This window comes from Schistocerca piceifrons, chromosome 3 (assembly GCF_021461385.2).
Source record: "Schistocerca piceifrons isolate TAMUIC-IGC-003096 chromosome 3, iqSchPice1.1, whole genome shotgun sequence".
Taxonomy (NCBI): domain Eukaryota; kingdom Metazoa; phylum Arthropoda; class Insecta; order Orthoptera; family Acrididae; genus Schistocerca; species Schistocerca piceifrons.
Genome location: NC_060140.1, coordinates 806,812,547 through 806,825,172, shown reverse-complemented (window position 1 = coordinate 806,825,172; position 12,626 = coordinate 806,812,547). Strand labels below are relative to the sequence as shown.

The 12,626-nt window shown below is 45.1% G+C and overlaps 1 protein-coding gene across 1 annotated transcript in view; it reads right to left on the bottom strand.

The window, feature by feature from the left end:
- Positions 1-12,626, bottom strand: part of LOC124787991 (putative polypeptide N-acetylgalactosaminyltransferase 9) — a 498,384-nt gene that overhangs the window by 184,235 nt on the left and 301,523 nt on the right. Inside the window, exon 3 of the mRNA XM_047255023.1 lies at positions 1,963-2,278. Within this exon, the coding sequence (XP_047110979.1) occupies positions 1,963-2,207 (245 nt within the window). The 5' untranslated portion in view covers positions 2,208-2,278. The remainder of the gene's footprint in view (positions 1-1,962; positions 2,279-12,626) is intronic.

The window sequence follows — 12,626 nt, the reverse complement described above, 5'->3', positions numbered from 1 at the left end:
CTAAGTCAAAGGTTCCACGATAGCTAGTCATCGCCAGGTAATTAGCTAATCAGAGAATTGAGATAATTACTGAGCTCCAGATATTCAGCTAGTCAAAGGTTTGGGATAACTAGTCATTTACAGGTACTGAGTAAGTCAAAGGTTTGGGGTAACTAGTCATTGCTGCTTTATCATCTAGGCAGAAGTTTCGGATCACTGGGCAGTCAGCTAGTCTGAGGTTTGGGATAAGTAGACATCAACAGGTAATTAGTTAGTAAGAGGTTTGGTGTAGTTACTGAACACCATATAGTCAGCCAGTCAAAAGTTTGGGACAACTTGCCACTGTCAGGTAATGAGAGAGTAAGAATTTTTGGGGTAACTAGTCATTGCTAGTTTATCAGCTAGCCAGAAGTTTGAGATCACTAGTTACCACTGGCAATAAGCTAGTCAGAGGTTTGGGGTAACTAGGCATTGTTGAGTTGTGAGCTAGTCACAAGTTTGAGATAACTGGTCTTTCGTAGATAATGAGCTTTTGAGAGGTTTAAGATAACTAGTTTTGAGTTCTGAGAGGTTTGGGATAGCTAGTCTTCACTGGGTGATGAACCTGTCAGAGGTTTGGGATGATTAGTCCTCACTGGGTAATGAACTAGTTAGAGGTTTGGGATAACTAGTCATCGCTGGACACTGAGGTAGTCAGAGGTTTGTAATTATTAATTATCACAGGGTTATGAGCTAGTCACAGAGCTGGGATAACTATAGTTCAATTCTTTTATCTTGGCGGCTCACTCATGACCGCCCAGACGCGGGAGATTGCTGCGTTGCCAGTTGCATGCGCCAAAAGAAGCAGCGCCATAGTATAGTATAGTTCGCAAACTTAACCTTTAGGGTGGAGCGCGCAGTTTATGAAGTAAAGCCACCACGGCCGCATTAACCCTTTCGCTACTTCAGAGACGTGCTCCCCGCATTCCGCGCTGTGCGCGATTTTGTCATCACTACACTGCTCGCCTGTGCAGACATGGTGTTCCGATTGCTTTGACACACTTATCATTCGATTTCATAAAAACTATTTGGCCCAAAAATTTGTTTTTACACATCTTCTTGACTGATACCTTCCCCCCATAAATGACAATTTTGTTTCGATGTTCAACGCAGTTATTGTGTAGCATTAAATGTAGTAAAGCATTGCACGAAATTTTGAAGAGTTTGCAGAGGTAAAAGTCCATAGCATATACTTTCTATATGGTCGATTTTAGTTACCACAAGAAATTTCAAAAAATTACAGTCAAACGAATAAAATTCATGAAGTAAGACACTTCCATATTGTTTTTAAATAAAGAAAATATTAAGCATCTAACAAGATTTGAACTCGGAATCTTTTGCTTAGCAGCCAAACACCTTAACCGTTAACGCTAACGCAGCTCGTCGTTCAATGGAATTTCCAGAGTACTTTAAAGAAATAAGCAAAATACCGACAAGCGCTGTTGGTATCACTATGAATTACTCACGTTTCGTCCAAGTACAATAGGAAATAAACAATTACCGCTGTTCTTTATTGCGAAAAAGCGGTTAGTGAGAATGAATTTCCTTGCTATCGCCTGAATTAGGAAGCTTATTGCTTGTTTGGTTTAATTAATTAATAGAATATGAAACAGTTGGTATAAAGAATGCTTTTTCCAAACTTTCTTTTATAGAAAGTCTGCTATCAAGACATTGCTTTTGTGCAATTACTTTATTTATGACTGAACGTTTCTAAAACTGAAGACACTCGTCCGTGCTCTACACTGCAGTCGAGCTCTGGCACGAGCAACGTCGTTTTCTGTTCATTGGCTGACTATTTTGTGACGTCAGATGCGCAGAACGAACCTAAACTCGGCCGCCGTCGTAAATGACGCGTACTTTAGTCATTGCTGGGCAATTAGTTAGTCTGATGTTTGGGATACCGAGTCAACGGCAGGTTATGAGCTAGTGAGTAGCAGTAAGTACCTCTTGGCCTGGCGGGGCGGCGCGGGCGGCGGCTGCGGGGGCGGCTGGGCGGCGAGCCCGTCGGCGTTGGGCGGCGGGTTGGGCGGCAGCGGCAGCAGCAGCAGCTGGGACGGGGGCTGGCCCTGGGCGGGCCGCTGCTCGGTGTACAGCAGCACGGCCACAGTCAGCCAGGCGGTGGCCACCAGCAGCGCGCCCTTCAGCAGCAGCGAGCGCCGCCGAGGCACCAGCAGCAGCTTCGTCACCATCGCGGGGGCGGGCGGGGGCGGGCGCGGCGCACGAGCAGGCGAGGCCGCGCGTCAGCTCACCATAGCGCGGACTGCGGGAACACGAACACACACGTCTTCTTGGGCTTCCGTCTCTTCCAGTAAAAGGCACAAAGGAATTAAACACGTTAGCCACCAATGGGCACTGATTGATATTGACGGGGCAATCTCAAAACTTGTGCCGAATCGGGAGTCGAATTCGGGTCTCCCGCTTACTAGGCAAATGTGCTGACCACTGCGCCATCTGGGCGGAGTGGTCGCCGCAACCGCACGCACTATCCTAGCGTCCCTCCTATCAGACCCAAATCCTCACCTTATACCACACAGTACTGACGTGGTGGCCCTGCTCATTTACCTCATTACTCGCAACATCTTCCGGTGGTATCATAGTGATCTCTGTTCTTTCGGACGTATCCGAAAGAACACGTACCACATGCATAATTACGGCAATGACAGCCAATGATCCCTCCAGTGCAGATACACGCCAAGATCGAACTCTTATGGAAATCGGCGAGATGCAGCGAGTCAACGGATACAGTACGCTTGTTCGCCTACTGCTTGAATACTGCTCAGCAGTGTGGGATCCGTACCAGATATGGTCGATAGAAGAGAGAGAGAGAAGACCCAACGGAGAGCAGCGCGCTTCGTTACAGGATCATTTAGTAATCGCGAAAGCGTTACGGAGATGATAGACTCCAGTGGAAGACTCTGCAGAGAGACGCTCAGTAGCTCGGTAAGGGCTTTTGTTGAAGTTTCGTGAACATACCTTCACCGAGGAGTCAAGCAGTATATTCCTCCCTCCTACGTATATCTCGCGAAGAGACCACGAGGATAAAACCAGAGAGATTAGAGCCCACACAGAGGCATACAGACAATCCTCCTTTCCACGAACAATACGAGACTGGAATAGAAGGGAGAACCGATAGGGGTACTCAAGGTACCCTCTGCCACACATCTTCAGGTGGCTTGCGGAGTATGGATGTAGATGTAGATAAAGGCTAATAAGCAGGGGTACTGCATCAGTAGTGTGTGTTATAAGCTAAGAATTTGGATCTGACGGGAGGCGTGCTAGGGCAGTCCGTGCAGCTGTAGTGACCACTGTGTCCGGATGGTGTAGTGGTCAGTGCATCTTTAGTACGTAGGGAACCTGGCTTCGAATTCTGGTCCGGAGGAAATTTACGACTTGTTCCATTGATATAAATCACTGCCCACTAATGTCTTGAACTCTTTCGTGTCTTGATTCGTAATAGCTGCTGGATCAGAAGGGTGCCTAATCCTTAGGACACCTCCTCAAGAATAGACAACACATGTATAAAAATGTTCTAGCACGATAGTTGGATGTCATCTTATCAAAACTAGTAGCTTCAGTCAAACAACACACGACTCTCAAGCATAAAAAACGACATTAACTGCGAGTCATGCGTTCATTTCTGTCTACATCAACACTACAGATGAGCCTACTTCAGTCTGGCACTATCCTTCGTCGTAATAAATCAGAGCCGGCCGCAGTGGCCCAGCGGTTCTAGGCGCTTCACTACGGAAACGCGCGACTACTACGGTCGCGGGTTAGAATCCTGCCTCGGGTATGGATGTGTGTGATGTCCTTAGGTTAGTTAGGTTTAAGTAGTTCTACGTTCTGGGGGACTGATGACCTCAGATGTTGAGTCCCACAGTCCTCAGAGCCAATTGAACCAATTACCTCGAAGAAAACGGTTTGTTGACACACAGTCAACACGGATTTAGAAAACATCGTTCTTTACTCGCACGAAGTGTTCTGTATCTTTTGGAATGAATACTTTCGCAACACCCTGTATATTTGTTTTAGACACGTCGCATTCACGCGCTGAGGACCATGCGATGCCGACCGACTACGGTCTCGTCCTCTTCTAATGGCGACTTTCGGATGGAGCATGGGCATGTGACCAGCACAGCGCATTCCCTGTCATAGTAACTTCTCACCTGGTTGAGGACATCTCGTTCCTGTCCTCTCACCACGCAAAAACCCCTAGCCGTACCGGGAACTGAACGAGGCTTCTTTGTGTCGCAGTCAGACACGCTGTCACCTCAGCTAGGGGGCGGGCCAATCGATTTTCGATTTTAGTAGATGCTCAAGTATCACTTTACCGATCATGTGTAAGATGAATGGCATGTGTAAAGAATTTCGTCAGTATACTGAAATAAGGTTAAGGGTACCTTCATCATTTCTAATAGGAAGAGAGTAAGGTTTTCTTATGGTTGTCAGTGTACTCGAATGGTGGTGGTGGTGGTGGTGGTGGTGGAGGTGGTGGTGGTGGAGGAGGAGGAGGAGCAGGAGGTGGTGGTGGTTCGTTGGTTGGTGGCTGATTTGGGGAAGAGAACCAAACAGCGAGGTCATTGGTCCCATCGGATTAGGGAAGGATGGAGAAGGAAGTCGGCCCTTTCCTTTTAAAGGAACCATCCCGGCATTTGCCTGAAGCGGGTTTGAACCGTCGTCCTCCTGAATGTGAATCCAGTCTGCTAACCACTACGCGACCTCGCTCGGTGGTGGCGGTGGAGGAGGAGGAGGAGGAGGAGGAGGAGGAGGAGGACGAGGTGGGGTTAGTTAAGGAGAGACGATTAGAAATCTTATCGATGCTAGTTAATATCTGAAAAATTGTTTATTACACCACTGCGCACTGTGCAAAAAAGTGCTACATAATCACTGGTGGAACGTTATTACACTTATAGAGACTCTGAATGGCTAGAAAACTTCCGAATTAATGAAGAAACATACCTAATTCTGTGGACAAAATTGACGAATGTTTCCTCACCTGCCATTGCTAGTAAACGAGAACCTTTCCATCTAAAAGACAATGAGTACAGCAATTCAATTCACTAATTCACCAGCTACACAGTTGTCGCCCAGCAGTTCGATTTTGCAAATTCAGCAAATGTATCAAAATTTGTCTATGTCTTCCCATTTAATAAAGATAAAATATGATTCTCTTCAGTTAAATAAAGGATACGAATAGCTCCTGATCAGTACAATATTCCTTTGCACCACTGTGCACAAAATAGCTTCGGTTTTTTTAATTTTTTTTAATAGCAGTTAGAAGCGTAACAACACAATCACTACTCAGATACGCTAAGGGCGTTTGTACTGAGTGAAAATCGCCCGTGGGAGCTGAACTCAAGCAGCCACAAAAACAATTTTAGAATATGCAACTGCTTTAATGTTCGGAGTATCTACCGCGACTTAAGCAAGCATATACAAATCAGTCCGTCCGTCAGTTCCTGCTCCCGAGTAAGAATACAATCGTTGGATTCTACAAATAAGTATATGTTATCAGTTAATTCAAAGTGTTTCTTAGGATAAGACGGTAGCAATTAGTTAACGATACATTTATTTTAAAATCGTAATTCAGTGAATATTAAAAAAATCGCTTAAATAGTTATGGAACGTTAAGTCATTAGCGAAAATCAAACCAGTTTCCAACTATGGAACGCAGTAAGTCCAATGGCGCAGGCAGGGAAAGACATGATATAAGTTAAATTTAGAAAGCGCCTGCTACAGGCCTATTTAGCTTCCATAAAATACGGCGAGATCTGAAAATTAAGCGCTTCCTGTTTCAAAATCCATACATTATAATTTAAATTTGGAATGACATAATTTCGAAAGAAAGATTGTGCTGTCAAGAAATTTTGAGTGTGTTAGTAACACACACAATTTCTCTCTCTCTCTCTCTCTCTCTCTCTCTCTCTCTCTCTCTCTGTGTGTGTGTGTGTGTGTGTGTGTGTGTGTGTGTGTGTGTGTTTGTTTGTTTGTTTCAGCGATTTATGATTCCAGGCAGACACAGCGCTGCTAACTTAACGTTTATGAATAGCGACAGTTGGAAGTTAAATTCATGAAAGTTGTGTTATGTAACAGAGAAATCTACGACAAGTAAAAATACAGAGAGAGGAAGGCCTAATGTAAAACGAGGCACCTACAGCTGCAATACAGCTTAAGCTGCATACGACTAAATTTAGTTTGTACAACCGTTCCAAACCCCTATTTCATATATGCTTTCATTAGAAATGCCTTAACTCCCATTATAAAATGCTTTTATAATGAACAAAATTCCATGTAACTGTAATTGAAAGTAGGTTTGGTGCAAAGAAAAGAACTAGTTTAAAATAACAGCCGGCCGATGTGGCCGAGCGGTTCTGGGCGCTGCAGTCTGGAAACGCGCTGCAGCTACGGTCGCAGGTTGGAATCCTGCCTCGGCATGGATGTGTGTGATGTCCTTAGGTTAGTTAGGTTTAAGTAGTTCTAAGTCTAGGGGACTGATGACCTCAGATGTTAAGTCCCATAGTGCTTAGAGACGTTTAAACCATTTTTTAGATTAACAACACACAACGCTACTTAAACCCACAAATGAAGAAATGTTTTAATTTGATTTTGGTGTTGAACGTGTAGCCAGATATCTAAATGGTTCAAATGGTTCTGAGCACTACGGGACTTAACATCTGAGGTCATCAGTCACCTAGAACTACCTAAACCTAAGTAACCTAAGGATATCACACACATCCGTGTACGAGGCAGGATTCGAACCAGCGACCGTTGCGGTCGCGCGGTACCCGACTGAAGCACCTAGAACCACTCGGCCACAACGGCCAGCAGCCAGATATCTGTTGAAATGACAATGATGAGCGGAGAAGGACGGTGATTATATGTGAGTCTAAACATTTCTCTTCCAATTTTTTTCCAAAGAATAATTTTTGATCTACATGCAGACTGTACTGCCGTTACAAAAGTGCATTCTTAATTTCTAGAAAACAAAAAGCAGTATTTACTAATTTTATAAGAATTCGAATACAGACAACAAATGGTTCAAATGGCTCTGAGCACTATGGGACTCAACTGCTGTGGTCATTAGTCCCCTAGAACTTGGAACTACTTAAACCTAACTAACCTAAGGACATCACACACATCCATGCCCGAGGCAGGATTCGAACCTGCGACCGTAGCAGTCGCACGGTTCCTGACTGCGCGCCTAGAACCGCGAGACCACCGCGGCCGGCTACAGACAACACTTACGAATTTGTTAGCCATGTCCACGGATTAGAGATCGCCGTTGCAAAACCTACTGGCGCCTTAGGAACAGCAGCAATTTGCCTTGAAAGCTAATCAGTGTTCTTCATTACTTCCCACGTATGATAAATCAACAAACTGATACTCATTATCGCAGGATGCTTTCACAGATATTATTACTGGCACGGTGCGTCATCTCTGAGCCAAAGAAGTAATTTAAGTAGCTGAGAGAGTATGAATATTCGAACGCTAGTTTCTTCACACCTAACGTCTACTATGTAATACAATGTCGTGCTGAATCACTGTTGCGTACAAAGAAGGAATTGTGCTTCTACTATTCTTCACTGTAGCTTATGGGTACTATACATAAATAACGCGATTTTTGAAACATTTGTGGACTTTGTAAGCACTATTATTATGGTTTCTATACCATCTCACCTATAATGTTATCATTTACGGAAGAAATCTTTACAAATAACTGATAGGTATAGGAAATCTTTATATTGTACTGTCTTATCAGGAACAGGTAATGCGTGAGAGAGTGGCTATACCGCAGATTCAAGATATCTGTGCACTCCGTGGTTGGTGAAATAAGAGAAATAGCGTATGAGTTTAAATACTTTTCAGCCTGAACATTAAGGCTGAAATCAACGAATTAATCATTTTGTTAGTTTTCGGCTCTTGCTCCAGCAGCTTAACTTCACGCTACCTGCCACTTTCCCGAATAGGTGTGAAACCTTCACAATCTTGGCTTCGTGCGACGGGCCGTGTTCACCTCGGCCTTCATTCGCTTCCTAGGGACACTAGGCCAGCCTTGCTCTTTCACCACGAGTTTCCCGGCCTTCGCACGGAATTTCGCGATAGTACACTACTGGCCATTAAAATTGCTACACCAAGAAGAAATGCAGATGATAAACGGGTATTCATTGGACAAATATACTAGAAACGACATGTGATTACATTTTCACGCAGTTTGGGTGCATTGATCCTGAGAAATCAGTACCCAGAACAACCACCTCTGGCCGTAATAACAGCCTTGATACGCCTGGGCATTGAGTCAAACAGAGCTTGGATGGCGTGTACAGGTACAGCTGCCCATGCAGCATCAACACGATACTACAGTTCATCAAGAGTAGTGACTGGCGTCTTGTGATGAGCCAGTTGCTCGGCCACCATTGACCATACGTTTTAAATTGGTGAGATATTTGGAGAATGTGTTAGCCAGGACAGCAGTCGAACATTTTCTGTATCCAGAAAGGCCCGTACAGGACCTGCAACATGCGGTCGTGCATTATCCTGCTGAAATGTAGGATTCCGCAGGGATCGAATGAAGGGTAGAGCCACGGGTCGTAACACATCTGAAATGTTACGTCCACTGTTCAAAGAGCCGTCAATGCGAACAAGAGATGACCGAGACGTGTAACCAATGGCACCCCATACCATCACGCCGGGTGATACGCCAGTATGGCGATGACGAATACACGCTTCCAATGTGCGTTCACCGCGATGTCGCAAACACGGATGCGACCATCATGATGCTGTAAACAGAACCTGGATTCATCCGAAAGACGTTTTGTCATTCGTGCACCCAGGTTCGTCGTTGAGTACACCATCGCAGGCGCTCCTGTCTGTGATCCAGCGTGAAGGGTAACTGCAGCCACGGTTTCCGAGCTGATAGTCCATGCTGCTGCAAACATCGTCGAATTGTACGTGCATATGGTCGTTGTCTTGCAAACGTCCCCATCTGTTGACTCAGGGATCGAGACGTGGCTGCAAGATCCGTTACAGCCATGCGGATAAGATGCCTGTCATCTCGACTGCTAGTGATACGAGGCCGTTGGAATCCAGCACGGCGTTCCGTATTACCCTCCTGAACCCACCGATTCCATATTCTGCTAACAGTCATTGGATCTCGACCAACGCGAGCAGCAATGTCACGATACGATAACCCGCAATCGCGATAGACTACAATCCGACCTTTATCAAAGTCGGAAACGTGATAGTACGCATTTCTCCTCCTTACACGAGGCATTACAACAACGTTTCCCCAGGCAACGCCGGTCAACTGCTGTTTGTGTATGAGAAATCAGTTGGAAACTTTCCTCATGTCAGCACATTGTAGGTGTCGCCACCGGCTCCAACCTTGTGTGAATTCCATGAAAAGCTAAACATTTGCATATCACAGCATCTTCTTCCTGTCGGTTAAATTTCGTGTCTGTAGCACGTCAGCTTCGTGGTGTAGCAATTTTAATGTCTAGCAATTTTAATGACCAGTAGTGTACCTTTGTGTACACCGACGTGCCTCGGACTGACCGCGGTGTCGAGTGTGCCTTCGTCATTGGCACTGACGTTTTTCGGTATCGGCTTCCGGAACACTGCTCAGTATTTTCAGCAGCGCTCTTCGCCCTGTATCAGACCGAGCACTACACCCGGCGACACAGGCTTTTCAGTTGCGTCACCTGCTCCGACTCTCTCAATGCCCTTCAGAGCCTATGCGTGCTGTACACAGTCCATCCGTTAGTGCAACTGGTCCAGGAAAGCTGTCACTTGGTCACTCTTGATGAACCAACTGTGATGTTTGTCCTGGCCACGTTGGTCTGACGTGAAACGAGACTGCTGACGCTGCTGTCAAGGTTGGAATCCTGGTACCTCGGCCCGCTAGTCCTTCTGCTCCCTAAAAATGGTTCAAATGGCTCTGAGCACTATGGGACTTAACATCTATGGTCATCAGTCCCCTAGAACTTAGAACTACTTAAAACTAACTAACCTAAGTACATCACACACATCCATGCCCGAGGCAGAATTCCAACCTGTGACCGTAGCGGTCGCGCGGTTCCAGACTGAAGCGCCTGGGAACCGCACGGCCACACTGGTCGGCGCCACTGATGACCTTAGCAGTGAAGTCCCATAAGATTTCACATACACATTTGAACATTTTGTCTTCGTTTTCTACGATTATGACGTGGGCGCGTATGACCCTCGTTGTTTTTGCGTCTTAAAACAACACAAAACCAAACAAAACAACATTCTTTTGCATTTACCGCAATATGGGGACCAGACGCTAACCACGAGAAACACCGCCATACCCTAATACCACACCCTCTGTACTTCCTTATTGGCACTACACATGACGGCAGGTAACGTTCTCCACGAATTCGCTACACCTAAACCCTTCCACAGAACTGCGAAAGAGTGTAGCGTGATTAATCACGCCAAATCACCCGTTTCCAGTTATTCATGCTCCAGTGGCTTCGCTCTTTACACCACCTCGCGCGTCGCTTAGAAGAGAGTACAGAAATGTGCGGCTATGAGAAGGTGCTCGACCACTTTGCCATATTCTTTTTAAGTTCCGATGCACTGTCACTATACTAGATGGAACGCTGCCAGCACTTTGGATTCCTTCCTCTGATTTTCCTGCGATTTTTTACAACCACCCGCCGCAATAATCGACGGTCCCTATCTCTGAAAAAATGAACTCTGCCTGGTCTTTGTTTAGCTGTTTCTGTTCCTTCACATCACCAACTGTCGACTTGGGCAGCTTTAGAAGACTTAGAATGTTCCTCATGGATCTAATACTCAGGTGACAACCAGTGATTAATCCATGTATGAAGTCACTCACACTCAAACCTCGAGATGTCAGACACTGAGATCGGTACCAAACGTTGTGTGTAGATAGAGTATCAACCAAAACAAAGATTTAGTTCGTGCTGTGTGCTGTAGTCCAGTAGAACATGCGTAAACGATACCTAAAGGAAACACTGGAACTACGGATACAGGAAAAGCGTATCTGTGAATGATTATGTTCTAGATATCGTGTGGGTGAATTGGTGCCGGCACTAAACCTCAGCGTGTTCGATCTCTGTAATAAAAAAAAAAAAAAACTGAGTCTGCATTAGATAATTACTTCAAAATATGGATACTCCAACCCAGTGTGAGTAAAACCGAAGTGTGTTGCTTCCACCTAAATAATCAGTTGGCGAACGTAAAACTGGAAGTAAGTTTGAGAGGCAGAATTCTTCGTCATAATTGCAACCCAAAATATCTTGGTGTCATCCTGGATCGTACACTATGCTTCAAACAACACCTTCTTAACTTAGCTCAAAAATTGAGGACTCGAAACAACATCCTGAATAAGCTATGCGGAGCTACCTGGGGATCTTCAGCAACCACCCTGCGGTCTTCAGCTCTGGGCTTGGTGTACTCAAGTGCTGAGTATTGTGCACCTGTTTGGACGAACAGTCAACATGCAAGGCTTGTTGATACCCAGCTGAACACGACAATGCGCATAATATGTGGCGCAATCAGTTCTACTCCAGTTTATTGGCTTCCACTGTTAACCGGTATAATGCCTCCTGATCTACGCAGATGTTCTGCCCTTATGAGAGAATTCCGCAAGATCTCCAGGAATTCTAACCTATCTGTGCATAGCGACCTGCCACTTTTAAATCGTAAGAGACTGAAATCACGCTAGCCAGCTCTGTGCGATGCTGCTGACATGGTTGCTAAGGATTTAAAACCTCTTGAAGAATGGAAAGTTCGGTGGGAAGCAGTGAGAGATGTGCACCTGCATAACATCTTCTCAGGTGCTAAACTTCCAAGTGGATTCGACCCACCACGCAAGACCTGGACTACTCTCAACAGAATCCGTACCGGCCATGGCCGGTGCAGGAATGCTCTCTTTAAGTGAAAGAAGCTACCTAATCCAGCCTATGACTGCGTGGCTCCATACTAGACTGTTCACCACATTGTCAGTGAATGCAGGATTCGAGCCTATCACGGCGCCGAAGAGGACTTCCTGCTAGCAACTCCAGATGCAGTTTCTTGTGTGTCAATATGTGCATATGTATATGTAATTTAATTTCATGATATGTCTGCATTAGCCATACGCTAAATAAATAATACTGAGTGAACGGATCAACAACGAACTTCAGTGTATGTCATGATACTTCCACTACGACCAAATACAACGAACATTAACAAACAAATTTTTTTTAAAAAAATAGTAGAACATGAGGCTGGCGTGCCAAGGGTCCACTGTTTAAACAACACTGATAGCACTTTTTTTTAACCGTTTACGCGTGAAACTGTTATATGGGAGAACATTTTCCTGATGCGTAGGACTCTTTGGAGTTTGTACCAATGTTCTTATGGGAGTCTGCTTTCGCTTCCTTAGTTGAAAGTAGCAAACCTACAGAATAAATTTTTATAGATGGATGTGGCGCTCTGCCTGACATGTGCGAAAGAACAGACACCACTCGTGATGGAGCATTAAAATAAAGAAACTGCGTCACACGTACGGAAGTATTAATAGATCCATATAACACTTTCACGCATAATACATCAAAAATATTGTCATGATTGGGATTTGA